This window comes from Talpa europaea (assembly GCF_964194135.1).
Source record: "Talpa europaea genome assembly, chromosome: 11".
Classification (NCBI taxonomy): domain Eukaryota; kingdom Metazoa; phylum Chordata; class Mammalia; order Eulipotyphla; family Talpidae; genus Talpa; species Talpa europaea.
The window spans coordinates 69,403,225-69,427,218 of NC_140078.1; the positions used below are offsets into that span (position 1 = coordinate 69,403,225).

At 40.6% G+C, this 23,994-nt stretch overlaps 1 protein-coding gene across 4 annotated transcripts in view; it reads right to left on the minus strand.

The window, feature by feature from the left end:
• The window catches only part of RAD54L2 (RAD54 like 2), a gene marked incomplete at both ends in the record, with an annotated part of 45,509 nt that extends 24,033 nt beyond the window's left edge, over nucleotides 1–21,476 (minus strand). For 3 of the 4 annotated variants that reach the window (XM_084246979.1, XM_084246978.1, XM_084246977.1), the window contains 3 exons: nucleotides 179–318; nucleotides 1,594–1,783; nucleotides 21,335–21,476. In XM_084246979.1, coding sequence (XP_084103105.1) covers nucleotides 179–318; nucleotides 1,594–1,783; nucleotides 21,335–21,476 — 472 coding nt within the window. Of the gene's footprint in view, nucleotides 1–178; nucleotides 319–1,593; nucleotides 1,856–21,334 lie in introns of all 4 variants that reach the window. The other variant, XM_084246976.1, reaches the window with a different exon arrangement.
• Nucleotides 21,477–23,994: the final 2,518 nt, after the last annotated feature.

The following is a 23,994-nucleotide window of genomic DNA, read 5'->3' on the forward strand; positions in this document are numbered from 1 at the left end:
TAAACTTAGATTTTTAACAGCTTAACTATTTATACAAGTTCCTTCTGATTGTGTGCTCCCAAGAAGCTGAATGACTCAAAAGGATTCCAGAGAATTCACGACTTTACTCCAGATCTGTCCCTGACCACTGTGCAAGGCAAGATCATCTTCTTCCTGCAGTACTACCTCAACTGCTTACCAGGCAGGAACTCCAGGGGGACAGTGGGAATGGGGGCTGCATAATCCTTCCTCTGCTGCTCCAGGCGTTTTCTTCTTTCCAACTCCTCCTGTTGTGCTGCTTTGGTAACAGGCTCCAACTGATCTTCCCGGAGCAGCTTTCTAAACATTAAAACAAAAGAGAGCATTTGGATTCACTTGAGATTTGGACAATGTAATATCAAGTTAAAGAGGGAAATCATCATTGCTGAGCTCAGAGAACTGAGGAGGAAGTGAAGCCACATAGCCCATTTACGTTCATATATTAGGCAGGGTGGGGGGAAAAAAAGGTTGGGAAGGAAGACTCCAGTGGCTCTGAACTAACATATTTTTCGTATTATTTATTTATTTAAAAGATTTATTTATATATGCATACAAGAGCTGGGGTACAGGCCAGAGGTGTGGGGGGATGAGAAGATTCACCAGAGACAGAGTGGGGAACAGAACAGGGAGATTGACTGAAATACACTGCTCAGCAGAGCAGGTGAGTCGGGAGAGGTATGCTGCACCATGTGAGTAGCTTCCTGGCCAGCCAGTGATCGAACTCGTGCTGCAGTGGCTGCAGACAGCCTCATAGGCTGCGTCCTAACCCCTTGAAGTACCAAGGAGGCCCGTACTTTTCATATTATTTAACTACTTGACATATTATTTAACTGCCCACACATCTCTGCATATATATAACAGATCAAGAGTAAAATAGAATAATGTGATTCATATATGTGATCATAATATGGGATTTCATAAAGCTGAAAATCAGTATTTAAAAAGAGTTGTTATATGGAAAAACAGGATTATGAATGATTCTACATCCTTATTTCCCAAACTTAGAGTAGTATTTTCAATTTCCCATTATGTTTAAAAAAAGAGAGAGAAGAAAAAGATGGGGGTAGGAAGAGAAAAAGGCATCATTAACCTCCTTTCAATGACAAAATTATTTGGTAGATGGAAGGACTGTTGGGGATTTGAATAGTTAAGGAAGTTTACATCTGCTGATCTCTTAGCTCAAGGAATAAATCCTGCTTTGGAGCAGTTCCCCACCAGCTCGAGTTCTAAGAAGATGAGAATCCAATTTATTTTAAATCCCCTTGCTTTGAGAGAAAATAAAGGAAGAAACAAGATTCCAAACAAAGCAACCCCATCATCCTTTGGGTTGCCACCCAGGGCCTCAATGAGTGAGACACTCTCCAGTGGTGGCCAAATGCCATCCACATCCTCTATACAACGTCTGACAACCAGGCCCACTGGATTTTCACTATTAGTGAGGGCTCACAGCTTATACTTTTCTCCTTTGGATAGAGGACTCTCCTGCTCAAACCACTACTTCTGATACTGAATGCCTTAAAGTGAGAGGGATTTCTGTAACTCACTCCCTCTTCTCAGACCCTGAGCACAGCTTACCGTATATTTCTCCTCATATGGGAAGGCTTCTGAGCTCTCTTCTTTTTGGGGTCCTCAGAGGCTTGGGGGCGTCTAAGCTGCTCTGAAGGCTCAGACTGAGATGAGGTAGTTGAAGTGCACCGCGGTGGCCGCTGCCCATCTTCCCCCAGCTGGGCACAGTCAGTGCCACACATGTCTTCCAGGGATGGATCTGAAAAGACAGCGGTAAGAAGTGCCAGGGGCTGACCTTTACTCAGGTTATGGGTTTTGATTCCAGACACACCTCAGTTCAAATCTCAGCTAGCTACTTACTAGCTAGTGATCTAAGGCAAGTTACTTATTTCTCTCTGATCTTTAACCGATGTTTCTATAAAATGAGAATAGTGGAGCTCACACTTCAGAGCTGTTATGAAGACTAGTGTGCATGCCTAGAACAAAGTCTAGCCTAGAGTAGACCCACATTGAATGACAGTCATTACCACTCTTACTATAATTTCAGCACTACAGTCATAGTGAGGAAACTTCACAGCCTCAGACTTCTCAGAAAGGAACAGTGGGTTGCAGTTGTTCACATTCATTTGCGTGAGTCTAAGCACATCTCATCTCCCAACGGGAGAATATCTGTCCTTTCACTGTCTTAAAATATTCACTCATTCAACTCACTAGCCAATTAAAGAGGGCTTACAATATGGCAAAAAAAACCTTTAAGGGATATTTATGTACTCCTTCCCTTCAAGGAATCTGTTTTCCAGACGTAAGGCAAGAAAGCTTATCAACACATCAGGGCCTCCCCTGATGGCGCAGTGGTTGAGCGCCAGGCTGCGGAGCTGCCCGCAGCCTCTGCAGTGCCGGTTCGATCCCTGGCCACTGGCGAGGGTCCCACGTGGCACGATAGACCTCTCCTGCTGCTCCCACTGTCCCCCCTCAGCAGTGTATTTCCGTCGGTCAGTCTGTTCTGCTCCCTGCTCTGGCTCTGGTGAATCCTCTCACCCTCCCGCACTTCTGACTGTACCCAGTGCTTGTATAAATAAATAAATGAATATTTTAAAAAGAAAAAAAAAAGCTTAACACATCAGTTTTCAGCTCAGAAGTAATTAGTTAAACTAATAATTATGTCACAGATATACAAAAGACAATACTTCATGAAATTATCATACATGAAATAATATGCGGGGTAAAATTTCAGTGAGGCCTTGAAAGGTAAGCAGAATGTCTAAAGATACTGCCTTAGGATAGGTGAAAAAGGAAAGAAACTCCTGGCAGAGAGAAAATCATTTGTGGCATCAACCACTAGCAAGAACTGGGTTGGGTTAAGAAGATTCATATGCACAGCCCTCTCTCCTCAGTTGGCTGAAACATATCTGTTCACTGGGTGGTAGGCTTTGGTGTCACATAGACCACAAGCCTGTCTCAAATCCACCAAAGCCTCCCAGACACAGCATGACACCACTATAAGTTAAGAGAAATTCAAAACTTGAACATAAATGCCATAACTGAGATATTCTAGTTAATGCCACTTGGTGCTCAGACAGGAAGGACTCAAGAAGTTTGGTTTTTTGGTGTTATTATTTTTGTTTTTAATTAATCTTTAAAGTTTACTTGAATTTCACCAGCTTTCCACAAATGTCCTTTTTCTGTTATAGATTCCCTTCTAATATATCATATTACATTTAGTTGTCATATCTTCTTAGTCACCCCTAAATTGGTGGTTTCTCTGTTTATTCTTGTCCTTATGACCCTGATCCTTATAGATGTATTACACAGACTGTCCCCCAATTAGTCTGACATTTTCTTGTGACTAGATCAGGATTATGGCTTTTGGGAAGAATACCACAGAGGTGCAGTGTTCTTCTCATTTCATCTTATCAGGGCTACATGATATCAACAAGTCTTATCACTGGTGATATTAACCTTAATCACTTGTTTAAAGTGGTGTCTGCCAGACTTCTTCACTGAAAAATTACAAATCTCTAAGCCCAGCCCACAAACACAAGGAAGAAAATTAAGATCCTTTTCCTAGAAAGAAAAGAATCAAAGAATTTCCGGACCTTTGTCAAAATCACACATCAAAAAATGTTTGGGGGTCAGACCAATTACAATTAGCGAAATTGAAATGGTAATAAAAAACCTCCCAAAAAACAAAAGCCCAGGACCTGATGGATTTACAAATGAATTCTACCAAACATTCAGAGACGAATTAGTGCCTATCCTTCACAAACTCTTCCAAAAAATTGAGAAGGAAGGGACAATACCAAACACGTTCTATGAAGCCAACATTACACTAATACCAAAACCGAACAAGGACAACACAAAAAAGGAAAACTACAGGCCAATCTCCCTAATGAACACTGATGCAAAAATCCTCAATAAAATTTTAGCTATCAGAATCCAACAATGTATCCATAAGATAATTCACCACGACCAAGTTGGATTCATTCCAGGGGCACAAGGATGGTTTAACATCCGAAAATCAATCAACGTTATCCAACACATCAACAAAAAGAAATATAAAAACCATATGATAATATCAATAGATGCTGAGAAAGCTTTCGACAAAGTGCAACACCCATTCATGATAAAAGCCCTTGAAATTCTTGGGATACAAGGAACATACCTCAACATCATAAAGGCCATCTATGACAAGCCAACAGCCAGTATCATTCTCAATGGTGAAAAGCTGAAAGCAATTCCATTAAGATCTGGAACAAGACAAGGATGTCCACTCTCACCATTGCTTTTCAATATAATACTGGAAGTCCTAGCCAGGGCAATAAGACAAGAGAAAGACATCCAAGGAATCCAAATAGGAAAAGAAGAAGTCAAACTATCACTATTTGCAGACGATATGATATTATACATAGAGAACCCCAAAAACTCCACAGAAAAGCTAATTCAACTCATCAATCAGTTCAGTAAAGTGGCAGGATACAAAATCAACACGCAAAAGTCAGTAGCCTTCCTATACACAAACAATAAATCTGAAGAAGAAGAAATCAAAAAGACCATCCCTTTTGTTATTGAAACAAAAAAAATCAAATATTTGGGAATAAATCTAACAAAAGAGGTAAAGGACCTATACAAAGAAAAGTATAAAACACTGTTAAAAGAAATAGAAGAAGACACAAAGAAATGGAGAGACATCCCCTGCTCATGGATTGGAAGAATAAACATTATTAAAATGGCCATCCTTCCAAAAGCAATATACAGATTCAATGCTATTCCAATCAAAATCTCAATGGCATTCTTCAAAGAAATAGAACAATTATTGATGAAATTCATATGGAATCACAAAAAACCCCGAATAGCCAAAGCTCTCCTGAAAAAAAAGGAAGGGAATGGAGGCATCACACTCCCAGACTTCAAACTATACTACAAAGCCATAATCATCAAAACTGCATGGTATTGGAACAAGAACAGACATACAGACCAATGGAATCGAATAGAAAATCCAGAAATAAACCCACAGATTTATGGTCAACTAATCTTTGACAAAGGAGCAAAGAATATGCATTGGAGCAAAGAAAGTTTGTTCAATAAATGGTGCTGGGAAAACTGGGTCGCTACATGCAAAAGAATGAAGCTTGACCACCACCTCACACCATACACAAAAATCAACTCAAAATGGATTAAAGAACTAGACATAAGACCTGAAACCATAAAATATATAGAAGGAAATATAGGCGAAACACTACGTGATTTGCACATCAAAGACATCTTCACAGACACATCACCCAAAGCAGTGATAGTGAAGGCAAAGATAAACAGCTGGGACTACATCAAATTAAAGAGCTTTTGCACAGCAAAAGAGACAATAACAAAAACAAAGAGAAACCCCACCAACTGGGAGAACATTTTTGCACCCAACACTAATGATAAAGGACTGATCACAAAAATCTGCAAAGAGCTGATGAGACTCAACAACAACAAAGAAAATAATCCAGTCAAAAAATGGGCAGAAGAGCTAAAAAGAAACTTCTCTGAAGAGGAAATGCAAATGGTCAACAGGCATATGAAAAAATGTTCAACATCACTTGCCATCAGGGAAATGCAAATCAAAACTACCATGAGATACCATCTTACACCAGTGAGAATGGCACATATTAAAAAAACTAGCAACAACAAATGCTGGCGAGGGTGTGGAGAAAAAGGAACTCTTCTACACTGTTGGTGGGAGTGCAAACTGGTCCAACCACTGTGGAAAGCTGTGTGGAGATTTCTGGACCTACTAAACATAGAGCTTCCATATGATCCAGCAATTCCACTCCTAGGTATTTACCCAAAGGACACAGAAACATCAATTCCAAAGAACACCTGCACCCCTATGTTTATAGCAGCACTGTTTATAATAGCTAAGCTTTGGAAACAACCCAAATGCCCAAAAATAGATGACTGGATCAAGAAGATGTGGTACATATATACCATGGAATATTACTCAGCATTCAAAAAAGATAAACACATGCAATTTGCAGCAACATGGATGGCGCTGGAAGGGATCATGCTCAGCGAAATAAGCCAAAAAGAAAAAGAAAAATACCGGATGGTCTCACTCATAGCAGGAATCTAGAAAACTTAAATAAGGGACCAGGAAAATGAATAACTATAAGAAAGTGAAAATCAAAATCAACAAAAAACTATGAACCAGAGACACTTTTAGGGGGGCGGGAGGGGAGGGATTGGGGTCAGAATGGGGGGGCTGCAATTGTATGGGGAATATAACAATAAAATTTATTAAAAAAAAAATGTTTGGGGGAGAGATATTTTGAGGTTATGCAAATACCCTATTTCCTAAAAGTTTCACCCCCTAATTATAACATTCATCAATGTATCTTACCTGAAACAATTGTTACTGCAGTTCTCCAAAGGTGGTTTTCTATTTCCTTTTTGTTTCTACCTTAGTCGGAAATTTCCTGTAAGGGAGATTTGTCCCTTCTCCCTCATGTGTTTCTATAATACAGCATTTTTTTCTGTCACTAGCGACTCAAGTGTCTAATGAGGTAACAAACATTCAACCCTATAGGCTTTGGTAGAGAGAAGTAGGGTTGCCATAGATCTCAATGAGAGAACCAGCAAACTGATGTGCCCAAGTCAAAACAAAGATGTACTGTGGGTCACCATCCTATGCACTCAATTACCACCAAAAAAATAACAAATGAGCTGTCTCACTGATCAATGTCTAGGAATTATGGGTGTCCCAGAAGTTATATTACTGCTTACTTTCTTTGACTTGGTATAGCCCATCCTTTACCATCTTGGGTTTCTTATGGTCTTTTTCATATTAACGACAGATTCTAGAATAGCAACAAGTTGGAAACTAATGTTTCATGAGAAGTAACAAAACACAGAGATTCACTAGGGACATTGAGGCCAGAATGCTACACCAGCTCTGTCCCTCACTATACCTTTCTCAGTTCCTCAATTATGAAAAGGGAGTAACAACTATCCTATTATTCCTTAGCCTCAGAGGGTTGTGGAAAAAGCCTAAATAAAGCACTAAAACAATGCCTATCAAAATTCCTATACACACTTTATAAACAGCTAGTCCCTTTACTATGACTACAACTATTTCAGGTATAAGGAATGAATTTGGCTTATCTCCATTCTTCCTTGCAATAACTCTACGAGGTAAGTTTGGCTCTCATCATTTTAAAACTAAAGCCCTGATAAGTTAAAAATGACTTGTCTGTGGGTATATAAGAAGTAAGCAGGAAACAGTTCAGATAATGAGCTTCACAGTCAAAACAGTCCTGGCACCAAATCCTATCTTTGCCACTTATTACCTCTATGTTCATAGGTTCAATTTCTCTTAACCACATTTTCCACATTTGTAAAACAGGGATGTTATTAGCTCTTTCATGGAAAATAGTCTTCAAATCCAGGTCTGCCCAACTCCATGGAACTCCACATTCTTAACTACAGTGAGCATTCTGGGAGCATACAAAACTCTAGGGCAGGCTTGATCAGTCAGGCTGGGTAGCAGTGTTTGTTTGGAGAATTCAAATTTCAATCATATATCTTAATCAAAGATCAGAAATAAGATAGAAAAGGGGGAAGAAATGACATGTACAAACTAAATTTTGTTCTCACAAAATGTGTGGTTCTTGGGCCTCCCTGGTGGCACAAGGGGTTAAACACTGCACTATGAAGCAGTTCGCAGCCTCTGCAGCACGAGTTCGATCCCCGGCCGGCCAGAGAGCAACCCACATGGTGAAGCAGACTACTCCTGTCTCACCCGCTGCTCCCCTCAGCAGCGTATTTCAGTCAATCTGCCTGTTCTGTTCCCCACTCTGTCTCTGGTGAATCCTCTCCCCCATCTCTGGCCTGTGTCCCAACTCTTATGCATAAACAAATAAATCTTAAAAAAAAATGCATGGTTCTAATAAACAGAAACATGTTCTTATAAACAGACACACACACACACACACACACACACACCCCTTCATTTTAAACCTTTCTGTGGGGGACTGCCACAAACCAATCACTGTTGTCTCTCTTGCCCCTGCCTTTAATTTTAACCTAACACACATCTGAGCATCTGTCAAGATATAGGGAAATGGTACACATGGTGAAACATATACAAAGTGGTGAGTGCTTAACAGCAACACTTGGAGACAGGAAGCTTAATCCAGTCTTGCCCAGGACTAGGCATGGGGGTGCTTACTTGGGAAAGGTAAAACCTAGGTTTACTCTTACAGAATGGTAGGCACCAAAGGAAGAAAGAAGTAGAGATTTTAAACAAAATGGAATAGTTGGGAAAATCGTGCAGCTCAATATTGGCTAAAATGAAATAAAGTGGCAATAGGAGGGGCCTTCTAACCCAACAATTACTTCCCAAGAAACCTCTCATTCAAAGCAGATTTGGGTGGAGATCCAAGATCCTTCCTGGATATTGGTAAAGAAATCAACAACACCTGTCCTGGAAAGGGCTACTTCCAAGAAAAGCCTTTTCTTCCTAGCACTCTATATTCCAATGTCTGGGGTTTGGATGGAGAGGTAAGCTAATGTGGTCATTGTAAACGCGGAGGGCAGAGGGCATAGAGAGTGGAGTGCAGAGGGCATGAGTGGGAACATGTGCATATGCATACACTCACACTCACACACGAATACCCAGGGTGATCTAATTCACTTCCTGTGGCAGCGGCAGAAGCCTCTTCCTTGGCCTTCACATAGTGACTACTGAAGGTTCCAGGTAGACAATCTTTGCTTTTCAAAAAGTAAAGAGAAATGACCAAGGTAGGCCAGCCAAGGAGTGAGAGGACAATGCAATGCCATTAATAAGAGCAAGAGATGAAAATATCACAGCCCCCTCTCTAGTACCTCTGGGTTCAGCTTAGACCTTTTTTCAAAAGACTTCCCAAAGACTACAGAATGCAAAGTGTCAAGAACACTGGGACTGCAACATGAGCCTTGGCTCAGGGACATATACCATCTGCTGACAAAGCAAAGTGTCACTGTTCATGTGCACAGTCAGACATAGGACTAAAAAGAGATTCCAAAATGGAGCTACATGTCTGATTACTACACCCCTCAAACACTCCACTCCCATGTCCATCTAAAAAACACTACAAGATTGGAAAGCTCAGCCATTCTGTTTTCCTTAAGAACTATAATTCCTTCAGGACCCTCACCTCTCCAGAGATCTTATATTTCCACGGCACTGCCACAAAATACAACTGTCATCTTCCCTTTAACTCACAGCCCTGAATTCTTCCCTCCTAAAAGTCACCTCCTATAGGAACAGCTGGCTGAATAGCAAGCTCCCTATAGGGGATATCTACTGCTAAATGGCCACTTCCACCAACAGTGTAGTTTGGGCCCCACACAACAATTACACTTGGGGTTGGGTTGGTACAATTCAACTTGGTGTTTTGCTAGGTCCTCTGCCCTGGTTCTAATGATGACATTTGATGCTCTCCTGACTTTAAAGCCTTTTGTTTTGTTTCTATTTCCCAAGTAAATTTATTTAGTAACCACTTGGAGGAACAGTTGGAGGCAAGCTTAAAGAGTAGGCAGGCAAGACAGAATCAGAGTATAGAGGAAAAGTCTTAAACTTGAAGGGGTTTGAACTTGATGCTGGGCAGTGGGAACTTTCAACTGTTATATTTCTATTTTCTTGTTTCTGTCTTGCAGAGTAAGCTGTTTCTGGGAAGAGGAACAAAAAAAAATCTGATAGCCTTTCAATACTGCAGACAAATTCACTATCAACCATTCTAATTTATGAGGCTTGGCTGTTAACTCCTATCCGGCATGGAGTTGATATGACAAAATGTAGTAGCAATTTTAAAATGATCAGACTTAGTATATGCAATTCCCATGCAGCCGTAGTTCAGATACAGGTTTTCCCATTGCTTTATACAGAAAACACAGACCTAAGTCAGCTCTTTACCATCTAACTAAATCCTCAGCTTAGAGGTACAACTATTGTTGCTTGCTAAAAGGCTCTAGTTATGGATGTGCTAGTATTTAATGCTGTTGCTGTGTAAGACAGTGTTTTAGGGGCCTCCCTGGTGGCGCAAGGGGTTAAGACACAACCTATGAAGCTATCTGCAGCTACTGCAGCAGTTCGATCCTTGGCCAGGGAACCACCCACATGGCACAGCAGACCTCTCCTGTCTCACCCACTGCTCCCCTCAGCAGTGTATTTCAGTCAATCTGCCTATTCTGTTCCCCACTCTGTCTCTAGTGAATTCTCTCACCCCCCAGAGTATGTACCCCAGTTCTTGTATGCCTAAATAAAAAAATCTTCAAAAAAAACCCAAAGCAGTGTTTTACAAGTGTTTCGCTGCTGCTTCACGATGCTTACTATGCAGTTTCTGGTTTCTATACACCATACACTAGATATCATACCTTAAATTATATTAAATTATAATATTGTCATTTCAAACTTCTTTCCTTTCTAGTCAAAGTGTAACTTTTTGCTACGTGTTCTTTTGTACCTTCTGAATATTGAACCATGTGAGCTTGGAACCTAATCAAAAGAATTAATCTTCAAAATATAACCCTATCTAAAATTCTATAATATAATTCACTAAAACCACTGAGGATAAAAGAGAAAAGGCCCAGTCAGGTGGTAAAGAGATGTGTTTTGACAGACAAGAAAGGGAAATAGTGCCTGCACGGCTTAAAAGTCAATGACTAGGGCTTCCCTGGTGGCGCAGAGGTTGAGCGCTGGGTTGCGAAGCTGCCCGCGGCCTCTGCAGCGCCAGTTCGATCCCCGGCTGCTCCCCGGCCACCGGAGGAGGGTCCCACATGGCGCACAGACCTCTCCTGCCGCCCGCTGCTCCCCTCAGCAGTGTACTTCGGTCCTTCTGCCTGCTCTACTCTCCCCTCTGGCTCTGGTGAATTCTCTCACCCTCCCGTGCTTCTGACTGTACCCAGTGCATGTATAAACAAACAAACAAACAAACAAACAAATAAATAAATAAACATGCCTCTATTAAAAAAATAAATAAATAAATAAAACTAAAAAAAAAAAAAAAAAGTCAATGACTATTACCACCCAAGTTCAGGATCACAGAATCAGATCTGGTCATAAATACTCCTGAACTTTCTCCTTCACGTGAACCAATGGTGAGCAGTAATCACCACAGTTATACAAGCACCAGTGAACGCTTACGTAAGCTTCTTAGGAATGAGTTATGAACACCACCGCAACAAATATGTCTAGGCAAATGAGCAGCTTTGAAAAAAAATTTCCTACATTTCATTCAATGAGGGTACAAGGTACACACACTGCCAAGGCCCTTGTCCAGTTGTTCTGCATCTTCTTTTTCAATTCCACTGTATAACTGAAGATCAGTAGATTCCAAACCTCACCACGTGCCGTTTTTATTTTTTTACCACGTGCCTCTTGAAGAGATTTGATAGGATGTATATACCAGAATATCTGATATATGTGTGCAAAACACTGAACTCACTCCAAGATTGCAAAAATACAGGAGACAAAGGACTATGTTAAGCTTGCCAAATATGACCACAAATGATTCTACTGGAAAAATCTAGAAAAGTGCAAAACTACAGAACAAATGAATCCTTTTCTTTCACAAATAGTTGCAAGGGTGGAAATGAAAAAGAGGTAGAAAAGCTTACAGATTAAAAGAGACTTAAAAGACAAATCAATTAATGTGAATTTCATAGGGATTTGAATAAATTATCTATAAAAACAATTAAAAATAATCAGGGATTATCTGAATATTTTATGATACAAGGAGTTATTGTTTTAAAAAATGTAAGTGTGTGGGGCTTCCCTGGTTAAGTGCTCAGCACCATGAAGTTAAGTCTCATCACTATGAAGCTATCAGCAGCCACTGCAGTGTGAGTTCGATCCCCGGCCAGGGAACTACCCACATGGTGCAGCAGACCTCTCCTGACTCACCCGCTGCTCCCCTCGGCAGTTATTTCAGTCAATCTGCCTGTTCTGTTCCCCACTCTGTCTCTGGTGAATCCTTTCACCCCCCCACACACACACTTCTGGCCTGTACCCCAGTTCTTGCATGCATAAATAAATAAATCTTTAAAAAAAATTTTTAAAAGAATAGAAAAAAACAGAAAGTAAAAAGAATAAACACTAACAAAGCTGTCATATCAATACTAGTACAGGAGAAAAAGACATTAGGGTAAGAGGCATTACTAGAAATAAAAAGGGATGCTTCTTTTTATTTGAGGGGGAAAAATATTCTTATTATAGGTTGTTCCTTGGGAAGAAATAAATCTTCAAAATATTAACACCAGAAAGTATTTGTAGATTCTAAATTAAACACATATTTAAAAATTAGGTCTGGGGCCTCCCCTGGTGGCGCAGGCGGCTGAGCACAGCACTGTGAAGCTGTCCGCAGCCTCTGCAGCGCCGGTTCAATCCCAGCCAGCCGGCGAGGGTCCCACATGGCGAACAGACCTCTCCTGTCACGCCCGCTGCTCCCCTCAGCAGTGTACTTCGGTCAGTCTGCCTGTTTTGTTCCCCACTCTGTCTCTGGTGAATCCTCTTGCCCCCCATACCTCTGGCCTGTACCCCAGCTCTTGTATGCATACATAAATAAATCTTAAAAAAAAAAATTTCTATTAAAAAAAATAGATCTGAAAGCAAGGGAAGTAATACTTTTCTGGCTAACTCATGAAACAATCTAAGACAAGAAGAAAAGAAACAGCCAGCCATCCCCCTGAGCTCTCACAGGGAAGGGAAAAAATTACAAACCATTTCTAAAAGATAGCAAGACCACAAGGGTTTCTCATCCTTAGCACAAGTGGCATTTTAGACAGGATAATGCTTTATTGTGGAGGCACGTCCAGTGCAGCATATGTAGCAGCATCTCTGGCATCTATCCACTAGATTATAGCAGCACCCTCCCAGCTGTGTCAACTAAAACGTAAGTACAAAGTCTCTAAGTTGGGAGAGCATTCATCAGTGATTCTCCCAGGATCCTGCACTCCACGGTACACAAATGTCTACAGAACTCTACCACACCAGACCACCACCAAGGAAAAAACCTTCATCTTTGCCTTCTCTCCTCCTCTCCTCATATTCAATCATGAATTCTGTGGCCACAGAAGGTACCTAAAAATTCTGCTCTACTTCTCTCCATACTACTATACTACCTGGTCTGGATTCCAAATGGTCTCCCTGCCTTCTGATTGCTCCCCTTCCAATTCACATTGTATAAAGAGTTACCTTTCTGAATCTGACATCATAGTCTTCACCCATCCAGGATCTTTTAAAACTATTCCTTCTACCCTTAGGGTAAACTCTAAGATGCTTCATGCCTTTTCTGATTGCTAGCCTCCAGCTTTTTCTCTCCCCCCAAGTACATTACTTGCTGTCACCTCCACCCACACGCTCTCCACTCCGTGTCCTCTGCAAAGCAGTGTTCTCAAGGATCTCTGGGCCTTGGCTGAAACTGTGGCCCTCTTTCCCCATCTCTTCATCTCATATTTATGCATCAGATCCTAATGACTTAAATCTAACTCATTCTCTTTTTAAGAACTCTGCTTAAAGGTTAGATGCCAGAAAGTCTTTTCCAGTTTCTGCCTTTTTACTTCAGTATGTGCCCAACATTGTCCCGCTACAGTGCCTTGTCAATATAGCTGAAGAGAAAATTAACAGCTGCTGCTCTCTCTCTTGGTATACTCTTTGGGGAAGTTCATTCAATTCTGGCATATCCTGCTTCTATATTCTAAATCAGACCAAAGACCACTTGAAAACTTCAGAAGAACATTCAGAAAATTCTCAAAGACCTTCTCTTCCAGAAGACTGCTGACTTAAGGGTAACTCAAGTCAGGGCAGGCACAGCAAATGGTGAATAACTGTAGGCCCACCAACAGGTCAGTGATGAGTCCTGCTAGACAGGGACCCCACACTCCTTCTCTGAGGTCCTCCAGCATCTGTTGTAGTCACTAGCTCTACTCTCAGAAGCACTGGGAACCAGTTTGCCAGTATTGTTTGTTATTCTGCTTCAGCCAGTTTTATTCACACTACAAATATTAAATCATTCAGTCCGGGAAACAACCCTATTAAGTTGATGATGTTATAATTATTTCCATCTTATAGATGAGGAAACTTATTCCTCAAAGTTATAAGTAGTAAAAAAGACAGGATTTGATCTGGCACCAGAATTTAGATAAGCTCTCCTCTACTCTCATTTCTCTGAATGCTCTGAAGGAACAAAAAAAGAAAGTTCAGGGGCAGAACCACTATGTACTGTGCCTTAGTTTACAACAAAGGGTACAACAAAAGTGAAATGAGAGCACTGGATCAATTAGATAATCATAGTGGGGGAAGATGAGATGAACCTTGACCTCTTCCTTACACCATACAAAAAATCAATTCAATGACGGACTGAAATGTGAAAATAAAACATTAAAGCTTCTACAAGACAACAGGAGAATATTTTTATGACCTTGTGGTAGACAAAGATTTCTTCAACAAGAAACAAAAAACACTAAACTTAAAGAAGGAAAAAATATATTTATTTCCTTAAAATTAAAACATCTATTCATCAAAACACAATTTAAAAAAGACTATACAACTGCAAAATAGGGCCTCCGTGGTGGCACAAGGGGTTAAGACACAACCTATGAAGCTATCTGCAGCCACTGCAGCACGAGTTCAATCCCTGGACGGCCAGGGAGTAACCCACATGGCGCAGCAGACCTCTCCTGACTCGCCCACTGCTCCCCTCAGCAGTGTCTTTCCATCGATCTGCCTGTTCTGTTTCCTACTCTGTCTGTGGTGAATCCTCTCACCCACTGCACCTCTAGCCTGTACCCCAGTTCTTGTATGCATAAATAAATAAATCTTTTTTAAAAACTGCAAAATAAAAACAACACACAATTAAAAGGGTAAATAAAATCAAGGAATAAAGAAAGATGTGTATTGTGTGTTTATTTTTTTAAAGATTTATTTATTTTTATACAAGAACCAGGGTACAGGCCAGATGCACAGGAGAGTGTGAGGATTCACCAGAGACAGAATGGGGAACAGAACAGACAGACTGATGAAATACACTGCTGAGGGAAGCAGTGGGCGAGACAGGAAGGGTCTGTTTCGCCAAGTGGGTTTCTGGCCGGCCGGCCAGGATCGAACCCGCGCTGCAGAGGCTGCTTCACAGTGCGGCGTTCAACCACCTGCGCCACCAGGGAGGCCCCTGTGTGCGTGTGTTTATAAGATAAAATAAGAGTCATATCCTGACACAGAGAATTCCTATGACTCAATAAGAAAAGGATGGAAAAGAAATGTAATGAAGGCGGTAGCTAATATTCATTTTGCAATTTATAAATGTATCAAAACTCAATATACTTATATAATATCATGTGTCAATCATCTCTCAATAAAGCTGGAGAGAAAATGGGTGGAAGAAAAGAAAAAGTCAAAAGAAGAACACTTTACAAAAGTGAAAATGGTCATATCATATGAAAAAAAGTTCAACATCTTAAGCAATCAAGGAAATGCAAGTTAAACAACAATCAGAAGTTCCCATTCCTGGATAATTGGGAAAGAGTGGCAAAGGTCCTACAAAATGACTCTGAACAACTGGGTCAACATGTAACAGGCTTTTCTCATATAGGGTTACAAAGCAATCCTCTGCCCCCAGCACATCCAAATTCTTTGCCCCTTGGTGTCTGCAGGCCCGGCACACAGACACAAAGAACAAGAAATAGTATCAAAATTGGGACTATTTCATATCTATCAAGAAGGTCACCATAAACTCTGACTTAGGCTATTGGAAAAATCAAGAACAGACATTCAAATTGTCTCAGGAAAAGGTTAAAAAACTTTCTGGAAGGGGAGAAGGAAAATAGGACAACTACAGAGTAAAAAGAACTCTCTTGCATCTGTAATTTAAGGAATGCTCTCTACATTGAGAGCAAAATGCTGAAATGTAATAGGGGGCAATTAACACTGTCTTGTCTGTCCTAGTGACATTCAGTCACAGGACCTAACTACTCTCCCAGGCTGATTCAGTCATTAGATAAGTAAAGACAAGCAAAATACCATAGAATTACAAAATAATTCTGATTGCTGAAGAATTATAAAAGACACATAAAAAAGACTACAAAAATTAGAGTTCGATTTGTAAAATGAAACACTTTTATTGAAAAAAGACTGGTGGACAAGTAAAATATCAGCACTCTTGCTATCTCTGGTTGATGAAATCATGCATGATTTCTGTATTCTTTATAATTTTCTGTTTTTCCAAAACTTATTTACTAAGCACACACTCAAAACCAAAAATTATTATTAAATAGTGAAATCAACAAGCAGTTTGGCATTATAGATTTTTAAATATTATCCAAACTCCAGATATAATAGCCAAAGAAGGATCAAGGCAATCAGAGTTTCTAACATTTATTTAAAACTATTCTTAGAAGAGAAAGGAAACTAGGCTCAAAATAAGTATGTCTAATATAACAGAAAGGTCACAATAAACAGTGAAAACTACTACTTTCAGAACTGATGCTGCCTTGTGACAGGCCTGGGGGCTTCCACAGGAAGGAAAAAACACTAGATTGGATTGCCATTAGATTGCTGAAACTACTCCTACCAGGCGCCATTCTTTATGAAAAAAACAAACACAGAGGCCTCTCCTGTGGCACAGAGGGTTGAGTGCAGCACTGTGAAGCTGTCCGCAGCCTCTGCAGCGTGGGTTCAATTCCCAACTGGCCAGGGAGATACCCACATGGCGCAGCAGACCTCTCCTGCTTCGCCCACTGCTCCCCTCAGCAGTGTATTTCATCAGTCTGCCTGTTCTGTTCCCCCTCTGTCTCTGGTGAATCCTCTCACCCTCTCACGCTTCTGGCCTGTACCCCAGTTCTTATATAAAAAAAAATAAATCTTTTTAAAAAATTAAAAGAAAAAAAACATGGCCCATTCTGATCTTAGTTAAAAACTCAGAAGGAAGGGCTTCCCTGGTGGGGCAAGGAGTAAAGTCTCAGCACTATGACGCTATCAGCAGCCACTGCAGCATTGAGTTCAATTCCAGCCAGGAAGCCAACCCACATGGTGCAGCAGACCTCTCCTGTCTCACCCGCTGCTCTCCTCAGCAGTATATTTCAGTAGATCCACCTGTTCTTCTCCCCACTCACTCCTCCCCACCCCACCCCCACCCTGCACCTCTGGCCTACACCCCAGTTCTTATATGCATAAATAAAATAAATCTTAAAAAAAAAAACAACTCAGAAGGCTCCCCTACATTTCTTCTACTACCGATGCTCAGAGAGCATGTCTTTTTCTAGTGCCTGCTATTTACTGGCATGTCCTAAAGACACAGTAAGAGTCTGAAACAGTGCAAACAAATACACCAGTGGTTCCACCACTGCTGGGCCTACAAGCTTAAGCTCCTCATTCCAATCACTCTGTCCTTTGCTTTCTACACTCCAGCTGCGGTGACCTCTACCATCATGCTTTTTTTTTTTTTTTTAAATTTATTTAATTTATACCAGAACTGGGGTACAGGTCAGAGGCGTGGGAAGGTGAGAGAATTCACCAGAGTGGGGAGCAGAACAGGTAGATGGACCAAAGACACTGCTGAAGGGAGCAGCGGGTGCAAACAGGAGAGGTCTGCTGCGCCATGTGGGTTTCGCCCTGGCCAGCTGGGAATCGAACCCGCACTGCAGAGGCTGCGGACAGCTTTACAGTGCAGTGCTCAACCTGCTGCGCCACCGGGGAGGCCCATCTACCATCATTCTTAAACAAGTAAATTTGTTCCCACCTCAGGACCTTTGCCCTGTCCCTCTTCCTAGAACATATTACCCCCAATTCTTTATATTGCAAGCAAAGAGGGAAAACAGAGGGAGTCAGAGAAAAAAACAAACTCCCTCGGGAAAGTCAGAGATCCAGGAGTTGAGGGTACCAACGTTCCTTCCTCAGAAGAAAATGAAGGTGGTCAGTCTGAGGTCAAAGTTGACATTCAGGAGGCTAGCTTTATAACAACAAGATGACCATGAAGCAAGTTCCAGAAGAAACTAAGTATGTCATGTTATCTAGCTGCAAATCTTGATCCTAGTGACATGACATGCCATGTAAAACAGACAAGAATAAAATGAAGAAAAGAAGACTTATAGGTTCTAAAAAGATGTGAGCATCAAGTCAGTCAGTATATGTCCAGGACTAACTTAAATCAGAACATCTAAAAAAAAAAAAAAAAATACACACACACACACACATACACAAAACCAAAGCACCTCAAATGTTTCCACTGAGGGGTCCTAAATCCCCACAGAAAATGTTCTTATTCCTTTGGGGCTCTTAGGGCATCATCCAAAGTACTCAAATTTGACTCTAAACTTTATTTGAAAAAGTCTTATTTTATCTCTAAAATGTGCATAAATTCTGATTTCTATGTTCTAATTCTCACTACAATTTTTTTAATTCTCACCAGTTAAAGTACCAAATCCCCCAACCCCTGATACTACTCCCCCAATCTTCTGAAAAAACTGACACTCCAACACTGCCATGTTCATCCCAAAACTCTTTAAGCTCCCAGTACTCCCACCACAACCTGAGGAACTAAGTTTGGAAATAATACCCTTTGGCAAGCAATCATTCTTAAAATTATCAATAAACTCTTTAAGTCTGAAATTTCTGGGTGGGACATTGTTTTTTGTTTTTGTTTTTTTTTTCCATAAAATTCCTTAAGAAAAAAACCTACTCTAGCTTAGCTGAATGAGGCTGTTCACAACCAGACAGCCTGACTGAGCAGAATGCTCTCAGAAGGAAAGGATAAAGAAGGACCCAGGATCCTTGCTGGAGAACCAGGCAAAGACCTGAGAAAAGGCACAAGAAGTAAAAATGCCAGAGGAAAAGAAGTGAGGCATTTGACTTTTCTTTGCAATGTAAGAAAAAAGTGTAGCCTAAAAGAAGTACAAGAGGCGGAGGAAGGGGAGAGAGGATCTCATTATTAACCGAGGTTTACTATATACCTGGGGAACAACTGAAACTGAAGTGAAATCAGGAACTGGAACCATTAAACCACATGAATGTTAATAGGAAACATATGAAGTTCTTGTTAAATGAACATGTTAAATTCCAAGCATCGCCCCTAAAACATCCCAACCTTTAGTGCATACTTAGACCCAGGTTTCTTACTGTTTTTCTCACGTTTTCCTACTTAAGAAGAAAACTATCTAGGGGAAATGATACTAGGATTTTTGCTGTTTGTACAAACAGACAAACACTTGGAAATATCTCTTTGTTTAACATTCTCTATCACCTACAACTGCCAAGGCCATGAAAGGAATAATCTACTGGAGGTTTAAAGAGAACAGTGACAGCGAGGAAAACAAATGTGCAAATGAACCAAAAAAGCACAGAAAACTTTCTTTATAAAACCATGAAAACATAAGACTCAAACTGACACACATCATCCATGACACATTTTTACATTCACTAGAACAGACATTAAGGAGCAACTGAAAAACTTTTTAGTAAAGGCTAGATTATTCTAGGATTTCCCCTCACGTAAATATTTCAAAGTATGTTATCTGGAGCAAGAGATTGGACATGAAGCTGAAGCTAGAAAAAAACACTGAGCCGGAAAAAACACTGCATAATGAAAGCCAATTCACAGGCACCAGGCTTTAAATTTCTCTCTTAATACTCCCAAAGATGCTGACACCTAACTTTTCCCACAATTCCAAAAGAATATAGAAAGCACAAATATTAAGAGAAAACAAAAAACAGGGCAGAGGGGGCCAGGAAACCAAACCCAAAACATCTCACAATGGGTCATGGGGAAGTTCCCTTGAAAACAGTCCTTGACATCCCAATAGTCAAAGTCCCCACTTTCGATCAAAATCAGAATGGCAGGTATTAGTCTAGCCAACATTTAAAAAGCTCAGTATCAAGGTGAAGACAATGCCCCTACTTAATGCTGCTAGGCTAAAAATATCTTTAACTTTAACATTCACTTTCTACCTTCTCCTTCTCAACTTTGTAAAGGTTTCACCATCCTTCCAGGTTTTACCTATTTCAAATCTCTTCAACCTTCCCCCACATATCCAAAAAGTCACCAAGACCTGTAGTTCCCACTGTAACAATATGACCATTTATTTCTCCTGTGCAGGTCAAATGACCCAAGCAGTAGAAATCTCTGTTAACTCTCCCATAAAGTTCTACCACAGACCTAATTGAGCATCTCTACATAGAGGTCATCTGTCTGTACACTGCCAGAATAACATTCCTAAAATCAAAGGCCTAATGAATGTGCTTCAGCAAAAACTTCCATCAGTTCCATGCTGCCCATAAAACAAATGTTAATTCTAACCTGACCACAAGCCATCACTCCAGTCTCACTGTGGTCGTTCCTCTCGTGTATCCAATGCTGTACCAAACAAGCTAACTCATCATTCTCTAGCATACTTTCCCTTCCACTCTGCCTTTATTCAAGCTATTACTTCTAACTGCCCTCTCATCTCTGCTCAACAATATCATCAATCTCATCGTTCTAACATGCTCAGATGTTGAATATGTCCTACTGAAGGAGGAGAGACTATGATGTAGGGCACCAGCAATATCTGAAACAGATCTTAGTGCTAGAAATGCAGGTGGAATTTGAATCCAGTACCTTCTAATACTGAAGTAGAATGTCATTGCCACACACCATGTGCCACCTGGAAGTTGGGACATTTACCTGTAATTCTAGAATTATTGCTACTGGATACTTAATTGGGCAAGCTTACAGTTAAAATTTCTAGTATCTGGACCTCAGCTTTTTTACCTCTAAAATAGGGATACTGACTAGTTCATTATTTCCCGATGTGTTCAATGGTAATACTGCAGAATGTCAATTAATAAAGAAATAACTTCTTCCCTCAAAATAAACTAAGAAAGAAAGCAAACACATGATAGGTGAGGGAATGACATGAACATACAGTCTCAGAAGCAAACTGGGTTTGAAAACGGAGCACCACCTTGAAAACCAAGGGCCCAGTTTTTCCACTTTCTTGTTAAACTCAGGAAGCATTTACTTTTGGAGCCTTGGTTTCTTACAAAGCCTTACGAGGGGCATCTCCATCCACTCTCAAATATCTGAGATGAGTCTGCCCACCTGTCAAGGATGAGCTAAACACTACAGGTCCTTCCAATACCAGCTGGAGGTTCATGCAGAAAAAGAACAGTTCATTTCCTGATAAGGAGCGTGTGAGTTCACTGTTGTGCTCCAGGTCTCTGACGTCTCCTGATGGATGACCTAAGAAATCCAACTGGAAATAGCTACTCTCCAAGCAAAAATTCCATTAGATAAGGCCACCTCTGTCATCTACCAGAATCACTCACCATCCAGCAGGTCTTCCTCATCATCCCTGTCATGATCCTCCACTGCCACCTCCTCCTCCTCCTCCTCCTCCTCCTCCGCATCCTCCAGCTCCACGTCCGGGTCCAGATCTGGATCGCTCCCTGAGGCAGATTCGTCTGACATGGCTCCCAGAGGTCCTCAGTGGGCATTACCGACTCATGGTCCACTGCAGGGGTCCTGGAAGGACAAGAGGCATCAGAATCACTAGGGACTTCACTTAGCACCATGAATCTTTCAAAGAGACAATGCCAAAGATGAATTCCCTGGAGCTTTTCTAAGCAGGGCAAGCTAACCATACTTGAATTCCAACCTTCCCCACAAGTACACTGATACTGAAATATGTTTTGGTGAATTCTCTGCCTGGCTCAAGCCTCTCTTACTTGCTTGGAGAAGTAAACATATTAGCAAACAAACAAAAATACTATAAATCTCAGAATCTGTATTTGTTCACTTCTTTATATATCAATTACTTCCTGAGAACCAACTCTTCACATATTTACATATATATGTATACACATTAACAAGCACTATACTAAACTTCACACAGTAAAAAGCAAAACAAAGCATGTTAGAGTGTGTTAGGAGAAACATAGGATGTATATGCCAGGAGGAACTGGTAGTTTGTTTATATGTGGTTAGGGGATATCCCAGAGAAGTTTTCACTGACCTGAGGCCAGAAGGAAAAGGAGCCACAGAGACATCAGGAGAGAGTGTTTCAGGCAGAGGGAGCAGCAAGGGCAGACTCCTATAGTGGCAGTGCTTAGGGAGTAGGGAGTGGGTACTGCTTGGTAGCAGGGTGGTCTCATGCCTTGGAGCACTACAAGTAAGTTAGCCCACTCTCCAATCACCTAAAGCTTCCATTGGGCAGTTGGTTATTCACCACTCCGTCACTCCCCCAAACACATGGACAGCCTGAGGCTCTCCTGGCTCAGAATGTGCCCGTGCCCATCTCTACTCTCAGGCTCTGCCCTACCTCTTGGCTCAGTCCAGCTCCATTGCTTCCAAGCAGTTTTTGTGAACTGCCCCAGCTTTCTAGGATCACATTCCCTCTTCTGAACTCTAGCAGTCATACTGACCACATTATCAACATTCACAGGAAGTTTTTATATGGGCCACCTAGCAAAGCAGTAAGCCTCCTGACCAACTACTCAGAGCCTGACAGAGTAGTAAGGCAGGGGTTTAATTAGGAGTTGTTTCTTTGTACCCTTGAGCTAAAAGCATGTCCAATTCATTCACTTACATTCACCCCCTCATTTGCCAACCTGCTCTACTGTATCTACTATGCGTCAGGCACTGTGTTATCTGCATTTCTGTCTGTATGCGTCTTGCTCCACTTAACTATAAATGACTATAAAGATTGTTTTTCTTGAGGGGGAAAAAAAAAAACCCAAACAAGTAAAGAGAAAGCTAGATGGAAAATTCTATGATAAAGCAAATATAGTAAAATGTTATCATGAACAGTCACTGGCCAATTTCTGTATATTTCAAAATTTTCACAATGAAATGGGGTAAGGCACAAGATAAATAATCTTTTACAAGACAAACTGCTGCAGACAACCACATCAACAATCAGGACATCCTAAAATGCCTCCCATCTCTAAAAATAAAAACCAAAACACAAGTCTCCAATTATTCAACACAAAAACTATTACAGACCTAAAATCTCATAAGATCCAGAAACAACTTGAAGGCGAGCTTCTACGTTCACCTGAAACAGAAATAGAAACAAAATGAAGCAAACTAGATCCTTTAGCACTTTAGAAAACTAGAACTGAAGTTTAAGACTGTTCAGTTAAAAGCCACAGAAATTAAGAAAGTGTATGATCCTGATGGGTCATGTACTCAGTCTCTCAAAATACGAAAACAAAGAACAGCTGTGAAATGATTTAGTATAAAATTTAAATGTTTGTATTAATAATGCACTTCCAAAAACATCTACAAAGTGCACAGGGAAGAAAAGTGATCCACAAATACTAATTAATATAACTAATGCTGAACTACCACGCACTGAGTGAGAAAATTGAGTCCAAATCTTTAGCTCATTAGTTTTTAAAAAGGAACTAGTAAATCAAATAATAGCAGCTTTGAAGTGAAATCTATTTCTGAACACAACATGATGATTCATTAGCAACTACTAAGTGTTCAGAAGTCAAAGTTTGTAAAGTAACTTTCTAAGCCCTCTGTTTCATCCTGACTGCTTGAACTAAGTTTTTTCACTTTCAGTGTGATTAGAGTAACTTTAGAAAACAATTTTTTGCGGGTGGTTCCCAAGTTATATTTGAGAACTCATGGAAAATATTCCAGATAATGAGCTTTCATCTTCTTCCTCCACTTCTTCATACTAGTTAATCTGGAAGTAACTCTTTCCTGTTAGCAACTAAGCACAACTAATCACATAGATTATTCTTCTTTATGTATTTTTTGGTGAGATAGTTCAAATACCTTTTGGGAAAAGGCACCTCAGAAGTTATGGTTGCTCTTGCGCCATTCAATGGTCACAACCCCCACCAATATTCCAGGCCATCTCATTCATTTTGAGTCTTTTCTTCAATAGCTAAAAATTGGTAGGTCAACGGTGAACTTCAGAGCCTTTTATTTTTTTTTTTGCCCCCCTTCACTACAAGTTTTTTCATGGGGCACC